This window comes from Siphateles boraxobius, unplaced genomic scaffold, assembly GCF_051911475.1.
Source record: "Siphateles boraxobius isolate OS27281-9 unplaced genomic scaffold, OSU_SipBor_1 13, whole genome shotgun sequence".
Classification (NCBI taxonomy): Eukaryota; Metazoa; Chordata; class Actinopteri; order Cypriniformes; family Leuciscidae; genus Siphateles; species Siphateles boraxobius.
In genome coordinates, this window is record NW_027508733.1 from 31,222,643 (window position 1) to 31,241,069 (window position 18,427).

The window sequence follows — 18,427 nt, forward strand, 5'->3', positions numbered from 1 at the left end:
TAAATAAAAAGGAAAACAATAAATTTAATACATTTTGGAATAAGGCTGTAACAAAACAAAATGTGGAAAAAGTGAAGCGGTGTGAATACCAGATGCACTGTATAGCATTTACTCAGCACATTCATCTGACTGTTAAAAACAGCCGTAAATATAACAAAAAATAAATGGGGGGAAAAAATAATAAAAAACCATTGTGAAACATGAAAGGGACAAACACACATATATGAGGATTTATTACATTTGTTCTGATATTATTTCAGTGACAGAACTTCAGCTTTAATAATAATGTGATAAAGAGAAAATAAGAAACTCATCTCACAGTAACTGATTTATCAAGCAGCTCAAAGTATTATGGGCCACATCTCTCTACAGTCTATTCTGCTACATCAACAGTTTCACTGATGACTTATAACCAACAGTAAACCCAGGATAGAGCGGCTGAGTGAATGTGGTCTGGACTGTGTGGATGAGGCTCATTGTGTCAGAGACGCTGTAGAAGGACAGAGTTCCTGCACTGTGATCCACATACACTCCTATTCTATGGCTGATGGACACTGCAGGGAGAACAGTCTGTATGTTATTGTGTCTGAATGAGTAACTGGAGGGAGAGCAGATCAAACTCCAGGACTGATCGTTATATCCAAACAAACACTCATTACCCTCTCCCTTTCTGCTGATGCTCTTATATGACACTGATATATACACACCATTATTCCCACTAGACTCAGTCTCCCAGTAACAGCGTCCACACACACTCTCTCTACACAACACCTGAGGCCAATAATCAAATCTGTCTGGATGATCAGGATATTTCTGCTCTGAGTTAATGTATTTAATCACTCTGTTCTTCTTAGACAGACTGAGGTATTTATTCACTGTGTTCAGATCCAGAGTGAGTTGATGGGAATCTGACAGAGAGAAAACACATCAGAATCAGGAATTATTCATCTTTAATTAATCATTAACATTCAGTGCATCAGCTGTGTCTCAGTACAGCTGACCAGATAATCTTATAAATGATCAATTATTAGACTAGTATGGTTTCTTTCACCTTCAACAGGAAGAATGTGAACACACACAGTGAGTTTGTCTCCTTGTTTTCTTAGTGACTTACATTGTAGGAAGTCGTTCATGGTTTTGGGATCCCTGTTGGTGAATGTGACTGTGGAAATAAACAGACATGAACAGTGTGAAGAGAAATGAAAAGATAAAATTCATCCATCTCGCCACATTTCTAATGAGATCGTTCTTCATGATACTGGACAATGTTGGACTCATTTCTGAGAGCAGATTGATCTCCTGGGGCCTCATTTATAAAACACATATATTGGATTTGATCCTAAATTCCATGGATATTATCCTACATCAATATAAATAAATATGATTGTCCATGATGATGAGTGCCAAACCTCTGAACCATCCAGGGATTTTTGTGGTCGCTCTGTAGGTGAAGCTGATGCGCTTGTTCACAATGGACTTGAATTTTAGCTAAACTGTGATGCATTTACGAACATTACGAATTTTATAAATTATAGTAACATTCCTTAAATTGTTGAACATTCACATTTAGGATCATTCTACGCACGTCTTTGTAAACGAGGCCCTTTGTAAATGAGGACTTTACCTCTGTCAGAGATCTTCTTGAGCTCCTCTTTGCAGAAATCCTCCAGTTTGACTTTCAGCTGACGGACAGATTCTCTCACTCCATCAAAAGAGGAGAGAGAACTGAAGGGATTGTCATTTACATCTGTAGATTCAGGAGGTGCCGAGAGAGACTGGAAACTCTACAGAAAACAGAAATCAAAACTCATCAGCTGCACACTTCACTCAGTAACTTACACTACTATCGGATCTGTGCGGCTCTTGTTGACTTGATTTATTTTCAGTAACTCAGCTCAATCCAGCACTTTCACACAATTAGATACTTTCTTATACATATGTAGAATTACACAAATTCTAGAGTGCCAGCTAGACTCATTGGCCCTCATTTATCATTCTTGCGTAGAAACGGGCGTATATGTTGGCGTTAGATTATGCTTACACTCCTCTCACCGCCTGATTTATGAAGCTGTGCGTACCTTTGAAATCCAGGTGTACGCAATACCTGCCCTTGATAAATCCTGCGGCTGAAAACGATTGTCATTAGAATAACACGCCCCTATATATTCAAGTCTCCGCTTCCCCCACGCCCTCATTTTACGCCATGTACACACGGAAGACGGCACAGAAGAGAAACTTCTCCGACGTGGAGCCGAAATGACCTATCACAATGCATTATTTTACAGCACGTCTTTTGAAACAATTAGCATTCAATTTCGAATCACGTCACATGTATTGGGGTGTACAATAGTGATGATGATGATGTGATGTGGAGTACCATTCATTCACATTAATAATTGCATGACAATTTGTAATATTCTTCTTCTTATTATGATTTTTATTATTAATGACGCTTATTGTTATTTAGAAGAACGTCGTTATTATTATCTGTATTATTATTATTATTTTAAAGAAGAATAATGTATTTATTATTTTTTCAGTCTGAATTATTTTTTGGTCATTGAAAGCCTTTCATTACCGAACCCAGTCTGTGCGCACCTGCCGGGCCTAACCCTGAAACGTCAGGGTAAAGCACACAGGCTCGCAACTGAAGGAATACATATGGCTACAAATCAAATGCTTTGGTAAAGTCACACAAATTAAACATTGAAGTCCATGTTGCACAAATATAAACACTGAAGTTTATAATTACTATGTTGTTGTTGTTGTTTTTTACAGTGGGTCATAATATATCATATCTTTTAGTTTGTCAGTGCGTTTTGTGGTGTTAGGAATTGTTTTTCTGCGCATTTCCGCACTAACTCAAAACTTGCGTACACCACCTCCTGAGCTGGCGTAGGATTTGAGCGTGCCGTACGCCAACGTCCATATTGATAAATCTCAAAGTCACCGTGGTTTTGGGTGTACGCCAGGTGTACGCTGGAAATTTGGTGTACGCACTTTTGATAAATGAGGGCCATTGTGAAAAACAAGAATAATTGAGCATACTTTTAAAATATAGTTAAACTTATTATGGAAATAATTCTTGGATTCCGCCCCCGGAAGGACAGAGTAAACTGAAACCGGTTGAAAAACAGAGACTTGCGAAAAATGAGTAAATCCTGGGAACCGTTGAATGTCCTTCACTGAGGTGGGCCAATCAGTAATGGCCTGGACTTTCTTAGAATCCATTTTAATGTTGCCCGGTCTGATGACGAATCCTAGGAACTGCACTGTGAACACAATGAAATGCACACTTCTCGGGTTTGATGAACAAGTGATTATCCAGGAGGCGACTGAGAACCTTCTGCAAGGACCCTGAGAATATCGTCTAAGTAAACAACACAAATTCGTTTAGCATGTCCTGAAGAACGTCATTGATGAATGCCTGAAACATAGCGGGGACATTTGTGAGCCTGAAGGGCATAACTTGGTATTCATAATGCCTTATGCGCACTAGGTGGTATGTGTTGCGCAGGTTGAGTTTTGTGAAGATTGAGGCTCCTTGAAGAAATTCAAAAGCAGTGGCCATGTAAGATAATGGATAACGGTTTCAGACAGTGATCTTATTGAGGCCTCTGTAATCAATACATGGAAAGAAAAAAGAAAGAAAAATCCTGCACCTGTGAGAGAGGTGGAAGCCCGGATGAATCCTGTGGCAAGGGAGTCTTTGATATAGCGGTCCATGGCGGCCCGCTCAGGAAGGGAAAGAGAGGAGATCCGGCCTCTAGGGGGTGTAGTGCCTGGGAGCAGGTCAATTGCACAATCGTAGGGGCCGTGGGGGTAATGTGCTGGCCGTACTTACTAAAGACCTCCTGGAGATTGTGATACACAGGGGGAACTCGAGAGAGATCAGGGAGTTCTTGGGACTTGTGTCAGGGGAACTCAAAAAAATACAGGTGACATGACAGGTGGGACTCCATTCTAGGATTGTTTTGGTGGACCAGTCGATATGTGGATTATGCTACAGAAGCCAGGGGTGACCAAGGACTACAGGGAAGTTGGGAAACTGAATTAGATGGAAAACCATTTCCTCCTGGTGTTAAAAAGTGGAAAGGCGTAGAGAGGATGTTTGATGCGTTATCTCTCCATAGCCCAAAGGTCATCCATCCAGAGCAGTAAGAGTCAGTGGAAAGGAAAGGGTTTCACAGGGAATACAAAGCTTCTTAGCCAAGGAAAGGCCCATAAAATTTCCAGCCGCACCTGAATCCACCCAGGCCTGCAAGGAGTGGTCATGATAGTACCCGGAGAGTGTGGAATAATCCTGGAATAAATAATCCTGAATTGGTGTGGGGAGCAGTTAGAGTAGCTCCCGTCACAGACCTCCTCTCTCTCTCTCTCTCTCTCTCTCTCTCTCTCTCAACGCTTCACACTCCATGCCAGTAGGTGGCGGAAATGAACAACAGCTGACTTGCTGAAGAAGAAGAAGACGACGAAGATGAAGACTGTCATTTCAGTTCTTTAGCGGCTGTGATTAATAGTATTTTTAATAACGACGAAGACACACACAGCCCTGTCAATGTTGACCATGTTGTCACTTTTCTTTCGCACGTTACAAGTCTCGTAACGCGGGTTCCTCTCTCTCTCTCTCTCTCTCTCTCTCGTGGGTAATATGGGTTCACCCAAAGGAATGGGGTTAGGTGACCCTGACTGATGCAAAGGAACTGAGGCTGGATCAGGGGTGGGAGGCAGTCGCCGAAAAATCTCTTGTAGAGAAGTCAGAGTGTCAGACAGCAGGCCATTGTGTTTAGCCATAAGGGTCTCATGCTGGGCTAAGGCGGCCCCCTGATGGGCAACTGCCCATAGAAGATCCTGTGAACTGGATGAATCTGCTGGGTCCAAACAGAAACCCCAAGTTTGTCCCAAGGAGTCAATACAAAAATCCCAAAAGAGTATCTAGAAACAAAGGGTAAAAAATGTTTCCTAAAAAGGTAAATCAAAAAATTCAAAAACTTCCATGGGAAAAAATAAGGACAACAAAATGAAAAAGTCTGATAATCAAACAGAGCAAATAAATACAGAGTAAATCACAAGAGGAATTTGCCAAAAGACCTAAGAGGTTGGTCTCAACTAGAGATGCGCAGATGGGCTATTATTTCATCCGCAACCGCATCACAAAACTCATCCGTCCGCACCAACGTTTTTGACCAATTTTCCCGCCCGCCATCCGCTGATACAAGGCGCTGCTGATGACAGCTGCGAGACTAGAAACCGCCCGCCACCCGCCCGAATTTAATTAAAATAATTTTTTTCGTCACGTCATCCGCCCGATCCACGGTTTATCCGCGGCTATAACCACCAACCGCGCATCTCTAGTCTCAACCTAACAAACTCTGAGCAAAAACAGAGGAACAGAGCAACTTAAATAAACTGACAGGAAATGAGGCAGAGGTGAGAACAATAGCACATTATAAAATGGCGGGAAACTGAAATGAAACACAATGAGGGCCTCTAGTGGCCAAAACTAGTCCATAAACCTAATCATACAGGTACCCCGATGGAGACATGAATACAAACAACGACTCACGACTAAAATACAAGAGCATAAACAGGCAAACTAAACTCAGAAAATAATCAACAGGTGGGAGAAATTAAACCATAATGAGGTACAAGATTGTGGAGAATGTAGTTCATAATGGGAGAACAACAAAGTCGGAAGGAGTGCCCTCTGGAGGAGCACATGGACACTACAGCTGTTGATTGTGACAGTAGGCAAACTTATCAGGTTCGAAGATCTGGCCCAGTTTTGGTGACGATTACTGAAAATATTGTAGTAGAAAAGATGATGAATAATCTAGTTGGGTGGAATATAATACCATCAAGTTCCCTAGTTTCAATTTATTTATGTCACATAAGAATCCAGACGAAATGGAAGAAACCATAAATAGAGAGCTAAGAAATGTTGCTATCTGGTTTCGGTGCAATAATTTATCTCTTAACATAAACAAGACTAACTACATCGTGTTTCATTCCAAACAAAATCAATTGGTAAATAAGTATGTCTGTCTTAAAATAAATGAACAAATTATTGAAAGAGTAAACACCATTAAATTTCTCAGAGTCTTTATTGATGAATGTCTACAATTCAAATGTCATATTGACCAGTTAATAACAAAATTATCAAAATATGTTGGACTATTTTTTAAAGTAAGACATCTTCTCCCACAGTCAGCACTTGTCATCTTCTATAAAACCTTGTTTGAGTCCCACTTAAATTATTGCAATGTCATATGGTGTAACACTTTTACTAGCTACCTAAAAAAAATACAGTCCTTACAGAAAAAAATCATACGGGTATTGACGTGATCTGAGCCAAATACCCCCTCGCGTCTATTGTTTCATCGCCTGGGTTTATTAAGACTTACCGAATACAATGCTTTTCATAATGCTTGTATGATATTCCAGGTTGTTCATAAGCTAAATGACCCATTGTGTGAACTTGTCCCAATCAGTCGAACCAGCATACATATCACACAAGGGAAAAAGAGTTAATTACTGGTAAAATAAGACGTTTGAAATGTACGAGCCTGAATGTAATCTGTAGAGGTCCGCAGATTTGGAACAAGCTTGAGGAAAACCTTAAATCGGTGCATTCTGTCTCCGTTTTCAAAAATCTGAAGGAAATTTTGCTTTTAACATATACTTTTTGATCATTTTGGAAGTGTTCTATTTGTGCTGGGATCGTATGTTTATTTGTAGTGCTTGTGTTTTGTTGTATTTATATTTATTTGTTTTATGGAGTGAATTTTTCTTGAATGTTATATGTTGTATGTAGATATTGGGCCCCCTCTTAAAAGCTTTAATAGCTTCTTTGGGGTTCCCATTTTTCACACAATAACCTTCCTATTACTATTGTAATTTGTTTTTGAAATGATGATGTGTGTGTGAATTAAATTCTATACAGATTCAAAAAACAAAAAGAAAAAAGCTCAGAAAAATGTTTACTATGAGATTTCCAAGCTCTTTCAAATAAGATGTTCAGATGAGAGTCTGACTGATAAGTATATGATAACACAGCTCTTGACTATATCTGACTGAATTCCTGACAACATGTCAGTCATCTGCTCGTTCTGCTTTCATGAGATGTTTCTCGGTCAAAGCAGGATCTTGCTCAAGTCCACCATGACCCTATTCTTCTAGATTTCTGTTACCTGCAGGAACTGGATGTCATCCTGTGTGTGTGAAAGCTGCTCCAGCTCAGCGTCTCTCCTCCTCAGATCATTGATCTCCTGCTCCAATTGCTCCAGTCGTTCTTCAGCTCGACTCACTGCAGTCTTTTCCTGATCTCTGATCCGCTGTGTCGCCTCAGAGCGGCTTTTCTCAATGGATCGGATGAGCTCAGTGAAGATCCTCTCACTGTCCTCCACTGCTGTGTGTGCAGAGCGCTGTTAGGACACACATCACAATCACACAGTGAGTTCAGCAGGACTGTAGGAGCAGAGTCCTAACTGAGGCTTCACAAACTTCTCCTTTTCCAGACTCACCTTATGAGACTCCACAGCCTCTCTCAGCTGCTGAACATCTTTCTCTCTCTGCAGGAGTCTCTGGCGGAGCTTCATCTGAGTCTCCTGCAGCTGCTTCTGGAGGACAAACCAATAACAGGAAATGTCACATAAGACTATAGATTATGAAAAAATATGAAGCAAAATTGTCAGCATTATTTTATTTACTTTTACTCGTAAGTGGCCTTTTACGTAAATAATATTATCTGCAAGTCACATTTTTCAAGTCCACTGAAGGCAAGTTGTAGAACCCAAGTGCTGTTCATTAATACTCAAACACAAAGACTAAAGATCAAACACAAAGACTAAAGATCAAACATAAAACACTAAAGATCAAACATAAAACAAAGGCATGGCGTGGCATTAAACTCAAGACATGGACATGGACATGGACTTCACAACAGTGGTTACAGGTTACAATACTTGACAAAGACACATGGCAAACATGAGGGCTTACACACTATGTGACTGATGACTGAACAAGACACAACTGTGCACAATGAAACAATGAACCAATGACAACATGACAACACGGGACACATGACAGGATCACATGAGGGCCAAGGAATCACATGACAAGACAGGAAACATGAACCAAAACCCAAAACACCCCGTGACAGCATTTGGGAACCATGATTGACTGTAAATTGAATTTTTCTGATAATGTGGATCTTATTTGTAAGAAAGCAAATCAAAGGCTATTCTTGCTAAGGAAATTGAGAGGATTTTCTGTGAGTCAGGTTGTTCTGCAAAGAGTTTATACAAGTTTAATTGAGAGTGTTTTAGGGTATAATATAACCGTGTGGTTGGGACGTGTTACATCTGTGAATAAAGTAAAATTAGACAGAATTACAAGAGTAGCAGGAAAAATTATAGTATCTAAGCAAAAGTCAGTCGCTCAGTTATATCAAATTGCTGTTCAGAGAAAAGCTTTGACTATAACAAGAGACACAACACACCCCAAATCATGTTTTTGAATTATTACCATCATGTCGTCGTTATAGAATACCAAAAGTGATTAAAGCTATATATAAACAAACTTACCAAATGCAATAAGTCTTTTGAATAAGAGTTAGGAAATGTGAATAGTTTAATCTTTGATGATATTGTGTATTGTTAGATGTATCGGGCAGATGTTGTGTATTGTTAATTGTTTAAGTGATTGTATGGCAGGACCGAAGACCAATTTTCGGCTAAGGCTGAACAATAAAGTACTACTAACTAAAATCCTGTGACCCACACTAATTTTTTTAAACCACTGAAGTTGTTTAGATTTCTTTTTTTCTCCTTTTTGGAGGTTAAACTGTCAATGTATACACTAAAATAAATGAGACTTTCTTTAAAATGTCATATTTTACATTCCACAGAAGAAAGTCAAACCGTTTTAGATCGGTATAACAGTGAGTAAATGAAGACAGAATTGTTTAATTTTTGTTCAATTGTTTTCAAGTTCATACCTGTTTCTCAGTCCTCTGTGCTGCAGCTGATACAGTTTTGTGTTTTTTATGTTCATACTCCTTACACCGTACACAAATGTATTGTTGATCAGTGATACAGTAAATTTCTAGCTCTTTATCATGTTTACGGCAGATCATGTCCTGCAGTCGTCCAGTGGCATCAATCACTTTGTGTGGTTTACGAGAGTGATATTCCTCATGACGGTCAAAATGAGTTTGACAATAAGATTCCTGACACACCAGACAGGACTTGACAGCTTTGTATTTTCTTCCAGTACAGACGTCACACTCCACGTCTCCAGCTCCAGCGTAACAGTCAGCAGGAAGTTTAGTCTTCTCTAGTTTCTCCACCAGTTCAGCCAGAATGGTGTTTTTGCCTAAAGCAGGTCTTGGACTGAAGGTCTGTCTGCACTGAGGGCAGCTGTAGACTCTCTTCTTGTCCTCCTGATTCCAGTGGCCTGTAATACAGATCTTACAGTAACTGTGTCCACAGTGGATGGTCACTGGATCCTTCAGGAGATCCAGACACACTGGACACATGAACTCATCTTGAGAAAATCTGGCCTCTGCCATTTTACTTCATGAATACAGAGAGAGACAAAAACACAAAGCTCAACAATACTTAAGTTTCTGTTTCCCTGAACAGAGTTGAAATTGTTTCCTGCTTCTGTGTTTGAGTGACGTGTGTAAAACAGGTGTGTCTGTAAAGCAGCTTCCTCATTCCCAAGGAGAGACACTTTTCAGGGCTGTGTTTAAGTCCACTTTTTTATGGCCTTCCCTTGCTAACTTCCCTCTGTCTGGTTCAAAATGATACATCATTGCTTATGTAGTGAAGTACCACTGTTGAGTGGCATCCTCTCTGGGTGTGTTGACTCCGCCCTAGATACAGGCAGGTAATGAGCATCTCATTCCAAGGGGTATATTAAGGTGGCTGTTTTGCCACTGGGTGTAGCATCATTGTGCGACCGCCTTTCTAGTGCGTCATTATGCGGCCGTCATTCTGGTGCCCTAGTTGGAGGTGAGTGCTGTGGCCGTTTGTGATTGTGCTCGAGTCTACAGTTTACCCTCGTCAGGTGATGTGCTGTTTGCTGATAAGCGCACGTTGTGCTGAGGGTTTGCACACGTTGGCAATACGCTCTGTTTGCAGGCTTGCTGCGCCATTTTCCTCCTATGGTCTGGATACGTGCGCAATTCTTGCTCCAGTTGAGTTCCCCTTATTAGCCGAACGCTGTCGAGTTCCTCCATACCCTTTCGGCAACGGACGTGGCGGACGTCCGAAGCCTGGCCTATCACTCGTATGCACTGGTGGAAGCGGTGTAACGCTGGTTCCATATGTTGTGATCCCTACGGCGATCCCACATGTGTATTCTTCCACGGCACGGGAGCCAGGGAGGTTTGGATGATTTTAACGATGTTCCCCGGATAGCTTCAGGGTTTAATCAGGAACTGGAGTGTCGAGAGGAGGACTCTGTCTCACTTGAAGCAGGCGTGGAATTCTTCAACGATAACTTTCAGCCGGGGCAGGTCATGGCTTCCCCCTCACCTTCTGAGGTGACGGGTGGAAGTGAGTTTACGGAGGAACCCTTCATTGAGCTATATCGGAGGGCAGCAGGAAAGCTTTCAGTGGAATGGCCAGCCCCTCCCCCGGTTCAGGAAAGCTCGCGCTTTGGTGGGTTCTATTTGTCTCAGGTACAAACGGTGGTAAGGACGCATCTGCCGCTTTACCCGGACTGTTTGGCAGAGCTTACAACTTCATGGTCAAAACCCATGTCTCCTCTTTCTCCCGTGCAGGGGATGTGTAAATTCGCCGACCTCGAAGGAGCACAAGAAACAGGGTTAATATCAGCTCCAATGGAGCATTCGCTTGCGACATACCTGGTTCCAATGCAAAATAATGGTATCGGAGGCATCCCCACTCTTCCGTCAGGACCGTGTAGGTTCTCGTACAGGCGACTTAGCAGGATTTATGGTGATCAGGCCGGCACAGCTAGAGCCTTGAGCACTACGTCCTTGCTACAAACATATCAGGCTATTTGCTTTGGTGAACTAAGCGAGGCTGTGTCAGAGGGAAGACAGTTTGATGAGCTCATGGGGGAGGTACGATCCACAGCTGATTATATACTGCGTACAACACGTTGCACGTTGGTATCCTTAGGTCATGCCATGGCCAGTACAGTGTTGGCTCAGCGTCATCTATGGTTGACTCTGGCGAACTTGCCGGAACGAGATCAGAATGCGTTCCTCGGTGCACCGATCTCCACGAGGGGTCTATTTGGAGAGGGTCTCGATGCGTTTCAAGCGCGATTTGAGAACTCAAAGAAACTGGCGGAATCTCTCAGGGGTTCAATGCCTAGAAGGCTTAATAGACCAACACAGTCAGTTGCACAGCCGGATTTTAGGTCGTCTTCTCGACCACCACCAGCTAAGAGGCCGGCTGTAGCAACAGCGCCTAGGCCCAACGCTTGGGAGGTTGGGCGAGCGCACGCACAACCTAAACAGCAGGTGGGGGCAGGCCTTTCTTTCCCGATTTGAAATTGAACAATTTGAACAATTTGAAATTGAACAAAGAAAAGGAAATTATTCTCAGCAGGAAGGAGGGGATGGCCAAATTCCTGGCTCACAGAAGTGGGAGGATCATCGGCCCGGAGGCAGCCACCTTCTTCAGCGAAAAAGAAACCCTGCAAAAGAGTGGGTTCAGCTTTAAGTTCAATTTCAATAAAGAAAGGTTGTGTTCAGCATACAAAGCCTCATGTATTGATTTATCAAAACAATCATACAATGCCTCATGTATTGATTTGTCAGAACAATCAAAATGTTTTAGAATCACAGAAAATGAACCATGTGTTGTCAAAAAGGGTAAAGGTAGGCATATGCGATATCCAGCAGTGCTCAATAAGAGAGGTGGGGGTTTCCCCAGTCATGGAGTTCATCTAACCCCCCCCCCTGTTTCGGTGGGGTAATTACGACGTCAGTGTCGGGGGAACTTTCCCCAGTATTAAGGGAAGAAATTCGTGTTCTTCTCAGCAAAGCTGCAATTCAGGTGGCTCCACAGGGAAAAATGAGGAAGGGTTTTACAGCCGTTACTTCCTCCTCCTAAAGAAAAATGGGGGCTTGCGCCCGATTCTGGATTTACGGGAGTTGAACAAGCACCTCCGACGTTACATGTTCAAAATGCTTACAGTACGTCATCTGCTATCCTCTCTGCGTCCCTGGGAATGGTACACATCAGTGTATTTGACCGATGCATATTTTCATGTCACAATTCACCCAGACCACAGAAAATTTTTGAGGTTCTCCTTCGAGGGGACTGCATACGAATTTCTGGTCCTGCCGTTCGGGTTGTCCCTAGCGCTGTGCACATTCACGAAGTGTGCAGAAGGGGCACTGACTCCGTTGCATCACCAAGTATTCGCCTATTTGGACGATCTACTCCTGGCCACGGACAACAGGGAACAAGCAGTATTGCAAACACAAGCCCTTGTGTCCCATCTACGTGCTCTGGGATTTTTAATAAATCTCAAGAAGAGCTCCCTGGTTCCATATCAGCGGATTTCATCTCGGTTTAGAGATAGATTCGGTAAAGAACACAGCTATGCTGTCACTTCAAAGATCAGAGAATTTTTGCAGCTGTCTGAGTCCTTTTAGACCGGGAAGGCGAGTACGTTTTCATACAGAGTTGATGCTTCTGGGGTTAATGGCCTCGAAAATAGAAAGTCATTTGGCTGGGTCTCCTGTTTATGCGTGCATTCCAGAGATGGGCACTGGTCTGAATGTCACACGGCATTTAAACAGACAAGTGACGATAACGCCAACATGCATTTGGGCTCTGGTTCCCTGGGGATCCCCGGATTTGTTGACGGAGGGAATTCCCCTAGGCAGAGTCACGTCACATATAGTAGTAACGACAGATGCGTCACTACATGGATGGGGAGCTCTATGCCATGGGAACTCTGTAAAAGGAGAATGGCCGTCAGCACTGAAGGAGCGTCATATAAATTACTTGGAGTTGCAGGCAGTTCTTCTGGCACTGAAACACTTTGTGCAGCGTCTGTACGGCAAACATGTGTTAGTCAGAACGGACAACACAACAGCAATGTCGTACATAAACAGACAAGGGGGCAACCGCTCTCTTCCATTGCTGCAACTGACAAAGACACTCCTAATATGGGCCAGCGAACACTTAGCGTCGCTCAGGGCGGTGCATGTACCGTGCCACCTGAATGGCGGAGCAGACCAGCTATCCAGGGGAGGAACGCAGGTCAGGGAATGGCGTTTGCACCCGAGAATAGTGGCACAGATTTGGGATCATTTCGGCAGGGCCGAGGTCGATCTTTTTGAATCCAGGGAAAACACGCACTGCCCGCTTTTTTTTAATAACAGACAGCGGTACTCCGCTGGGGGTGGATGCGCTGTCTCGTGTATGGCACCTGCTGGCCGTTCGGTTCCTTAAAGGAGCAAGACGGCTGAAACCCGTCACAAAGTTGATGGTAACATCATGAGATTTGACTGTGCTTTGGAGGCTATGTGTGAAACCCCATTTGAGCCCTTAGAATCATTGGGTCTAAAAATGCTGTCTTACAAAACAGACCTGTTGCTGGCGCTGGCGAAACGCGTTGGTGATCTCCATGCACTGTCAGGACATCCCTCATGCATCCAGTTTGCGCTGGATGGGTCTGAAGTAGTGTTGCGTCCAAACGCGGCGTATACACCAAAAGTCATGTCAGGGGTGTCACGGCCTTGCCTGGCTCCTCCTCCTGGCTGTGTCTGTCTCCTACAGGTGAGCTGGGCACAGGTGTTTGGAGTTTGTGCTAATCAGTTCCTGGTCTGGGCCTTTAAAGATGCTTCAGATGAGACCGGGAGGAGAACCAGCCTCCGTTGCATTTCTCCCGCACCGTTTATGATTTTGTTTTGTTTATTTATTTCCGATTGCTTATATTTGTATTTCTTTTTCAAAGCCAACTTCAGTACTGGCTGAGCAAAGTTTATTCTGTTAACATTCTATTAATTTAATAAATATACTATATTCCTATTCCGTGTGTGTGGCCTTTCCCTACTCTGTTGCTTGCTTTGAGCCAGGCTCGTAACAGATTTGGGGATTTCGTCCGGGATTTTGAACCATCGATCGGTAAATATGCGTTTTTTTGCATTTCTCAATTGGGTTTGAGTAGTTGAATTGTAGGTCGTTTTGATTAGTGTGCCAAATTTGTAAACTGTATTCGGATCCTACGCTGATCCGGCGCAGTAAGGTTGATTGGGCATTTAACGCATGGTTATTGGGAAAGACACGCGGATCAGTTAATTAGGTTTTGAATTTTTTTTTGCAGTACGTTGGTGCGGGAGACAAAATTTGGTTTGTTTGTGCCTGGGCTTGTTTAAATACAGCCAGGTTATAGTATTAGGAGGTGGTTCATTGTTGGGTGGGTGCGGGCTGCGCTGTGTTTGCGAGACAAAAATAATTAATAATTAATTGGTGTAGTCATTGGAGCTTTACGAACCCCTGCAAAGTGCTTAACGCTTGTTTGTTATTTTTGTTTTTTGTTTTTGTGCTATACCCTGGGCGGAGGACACAGTCGTGGATGCCTGCTTTAACGACATTATGTCGGGGAAGTTAGGTCCCGCTGATATCGTGTATTAAAAATCTCTGTTCTTGGGGTATGCATGAAGTGGATCGAAGTGTGCAGGGCAGCTCCGTTTATTTTGTCTCGTAGCTGCAGTGTGGTGGCCGCACTTACATTGATAAATGTGCTTAAAAAAATAATAATTTTTTGTTTAGGGGTTAAAGAAAAGGGCAGAGTAAATAAATGGATACTTTGGATACATTTTTCGCTGCTCCATTAGATCAGGTTTTAGATACGTTGACTAAGGAGCAGTTGTGCGACGTTAGTGAACATTATAATTTTGAATTGGGCTTGAAGAAAAATGCGAAATTGGTGCAGATAAGGCAGGCTGTCAGAACTAAATTGGCTGAAAGAAAAATTCTCCCATCAATAGCTTCAATGGATGAGTTGGATCCTGAAGGTGCTTCAACGCCTTTGGCAACATTGGGTGAGTCTCGCAGTAATTTTGGTCTTACCTTTGAACAACAAAAAGAGTTGTTAGAAATGCAACAAAGAGAGAGAGAAGCCGAACGTAGAGAGAGAGAAGCTGAACGTGAAGCCGAACGTAGAGAGAAAGAAGCTGAACGTGAAGCCGAGCGTAGAGAGAGAGAAGCTGAACGTCAACTAGAATTTGATAAAATCAAAAGTGATAGAGAAATTGCCTTAGAACGGCTTAGGTTGATTGCAGAAGGGAAAATTACGGGTGATACCGGTGGCGATGTTCCGACTGGACCAGCGCGCACTCCTGATATCTCTAATATGGCCAGATTGCTTCCAAGGTTTAGTGAGAAAGATCCGGATGTGTTCTTTTCACTGTTTGAAAGTGTGGCAGATGATCGTGGTTGGAGTGATCCTGAACGAACATTGTTACTCCAGAGCGTTCTAGTTGGAAAAGCGCAGGAGGCATTTATTGCTTTATCGGTGCCTGAAAGAAGGATTTATAAAAGTGTGAAAGATGCTGTGCTTAAAGTATATGAGTTAGTTCCAGAAGCATATAGACTGCGATTTCGTAATTGGAAGAAGGGAGAAAAGCAGACTTATACAGAGGTAGTAAGAGAGCTGAATTGTCATTTCAATCGTTGGTGTGCTGCAGTAGGCGTTTCTACCTTTGAAGAGTTGTGTAATTTAATTGTCTTAGAGCAATTTAGAAACATCCTCCCTGATCGAATTGCGGTATATATTAATGAGCGGAAGGTAAAAACAGCAGCAGATGCGGCAGTTTTATCTGATGAATACGTTTTAACGCACAGGCAAAATTTTAAAGAACACAATTCAGGAAGGGGTTACCGCGAGCAGCGCTTTGGATGTTACAGTGAACGTTCAGTATTTTCTAATACTCCCGCTAGTCAGTCTGTTGCCAAAGAACAGTCTCGTGGTAAGGCAGATCCGGATGCTTGTCATTACTGCTCAGAGAAGGGGCATTGGAAGAACGAGTGTCCGGTCTTGAGAGCAAGGGGCCAGAGGAGCAAATCTGGCGCGGCAAGACCTGTTGCTCTTGCAGTTTCGGATGTGCGCGCACGGTCTGAGTTCATCCACACAGAGATTAGGTCCAAACCTGAAAGGGGTGTGGCCTCCTCTAACTTGTCCGCGGACAGCCTTGTGGGATCTAGCCCGTATACCGGGTCTGATGTAATTGAAGCCAATGTTAATGATTACTCTCCTTTCATTACAGATGGTTTAGTATCATTGGTGGGCAGTTCTGCAAAGGTGCCAGTTAAAATTCTTAGAGATACGGGGGCTTGTGAATCTTTTCTTCTAGAGTCTGTTTTGCCTCTTTCTAGTGAGTCCAGCATGGGTAATGTTTTGGTGAGGGGAATTGGGTTGCAGGTTGTAACTGTTCCTCTGCATAGGATTGAGCTACAGTCAGACCTGGTTCGGGGTGAAGTTGTCATTGCCGTGTGCCATTCGTTGCCTATAGATGGTGTACATCTCATCTTGGGTAATAACTTGGCTGGAGAGCGTGTTTGGCGTGATGTACCACCTCCTGTGGTGGTTAAGAGTGTTCCATCTATCCCATCAGGTACTGATTGTAGCCTGCAGAGCTTACCTGAGGTGTTTACTGCCTGTGCAGTAACACGTGCCATGAACCGTGCCTCTGGAACTGAGGTTCTAGAGAAAATTTGTAAGCCTGAATTACAGCCTATTGTTTTGCCCAATGTGCCATCTTCCCTGTCATTTAGTGATTTTGTTGTAGCTCAGAAGGAGGATTCAACATTGAGTGAACTGTTTGCTGGGGTTTTGCCTCTTGAGGAGCGAGATAGTGCAGCGAGGGGTTATTTTGTTCAAGATGGGCTGTTGGTTCGTAAGTGGATGCCTCAGACTAAAGAGATGTTTGAGGATCCTGTTTTCCAGATAGTAGTGCCGGTGAAGTTTAGAGACTTGATACTACAGACGGCTCATGGTGATATAGCGGGCCATTTGGGTGTGCGGAAAACGTATGACAGACTAATGAAGTACTTCTATTGGCCTTGCCTAAAGAAGGATGTGGCATGCTTCATTAAGACCTGTCATACATGTCAGATAACGGGAAAGCCTAATCAGGTGATCAAGCCAGCTCCACTTTACCCTATTCCGGCTTTAGGGAACCCATTTGAGCATTTGCTAATCGACTGTGTTGGACCATTGCCTCCATCGAAGTCGGGGTGTGTTTACCTTTTGACTGTGATGTGTCAGGCCACCCGTTACCCCGCTGCCTATGCGTTACGTACAATTTCTACCAAGTCGGTGGTGAAGGCGCTCTCTCAGTTTATTTCCATCTTCGGCATCCCTCAGATTATTCAGAGTGACAGAGGCTCTAATTTTACATCACGTATGTTTTCAGAAGTGCTTGAGCAGCTGCGTATTAAACATCAGCTAAGTAGCGCTTATCACGCCCAGAGCCAAGGCGCTCTGGAGCGTTTTCACCAGACGCTCAAGTCACTGCTAAGAGGTTATTGTGTTCAGCTCAGTAAAGACTGGGAGGAAGGGCTTCCGTGGCTGTTGCTTGCAGCACGTGAGGTAACACAGGAAAGTACAGGTTTCTCACCTAATGATTTGGTGTTCGGCCATAGAGTTCGTGGGCCTTTAGCTGCCCTGCAGGATAAGCTGAAGTGTCCTGAAAGTCATCCTAACTTGTTGGAGTATGTGAACGGCTTCCGCCGGAAATTGTTCTTAGCTTGTGAGATGGCTGTAGAAAATCTGACTAAGGCTCAGAAGAAAATGAAGAGTTGGTATGACCGCCGGGCTGAGCCGAGAGTGTTCAGTCCTGGAGATCAGGTTCTGGCGCTGTTGCCGATAGCCGGTTCTCCCTTTCTTGCTAGATACTCAGGTCCCTATACGGTAGTTCGGCAGGTTTCAGACCTGAATTATCTAGTTTCAACTCCTGACCGTAGGCGTAATACGCAACTCTGTCACATTAATCTTTTGAAACCCTATTACAGTAGGTCTTCGGTTTCTGGGGCAGCCGAGACTGGTGATCAGGTTAAGTCAGTTGCTTTGGCTGCAGTTGCTGGGATATCTAGCGTCTCTCCCCACATGGTGGCAGCGTGTGGTGATGAGGATGTGGTTAGCCCAGACGACTGTGTGCTCCAGCCTCGGTTGAAGAACTCAGAGAAGTTGTCTGATTTGGACACGATACTTGGGCATTTGTCCAAGGAGAGGGCATTAGCAGTTGAGTCGTTGATTTTTAACTTTCCTGCTTTATTTTCAGACACACCGTCGTGTACTCATTTGATCAAGCACGACATCGATGTGGGTGATTCTGAGCCGATAAGGCAGAGGTTCTATCGGGTGTCACTCGAGAAACAGCAGCACCTAGAGGCAGAGGTGAAGTATCTTCTGAATAATGGTTTGG

At 43.4% G+C, this 18,427-nt stretch overlaps 1 protein-coding gene across 1 annotated transcript; it reads right to left on the reverse strand.

Annotated features, from left to right (window-relative positions):
- Positions 1-204: 204 nt before the first annotated feature.
- On the reverse strand, positions 205-9,668 carry LOC143736271 (tripartite motif-containing protein 16-like). Its single transcript, XM_077226998.1, has 6 exons — positions 8,999-9,668; positions 7,524-7,619; positions 7,191-7,424; positions 1,625-1,784; positions 1,115-1,162; positions 205-908 (listed from the first exon to the last, which is right to left on the reverse strand). Exons 1-6 carry the CDS (start codon positions 9,569-9,571, stop codon positions 382-384), a joined length of 1,638 nt encoding a protein of 545 aa, XP_077083113.1. The 5' UTR covers positions 9,572-9,668; the 3' UTR covers positions 205-381.
- Positions 9,669-18,427: the final 8,759 nt, after the last annotated feature.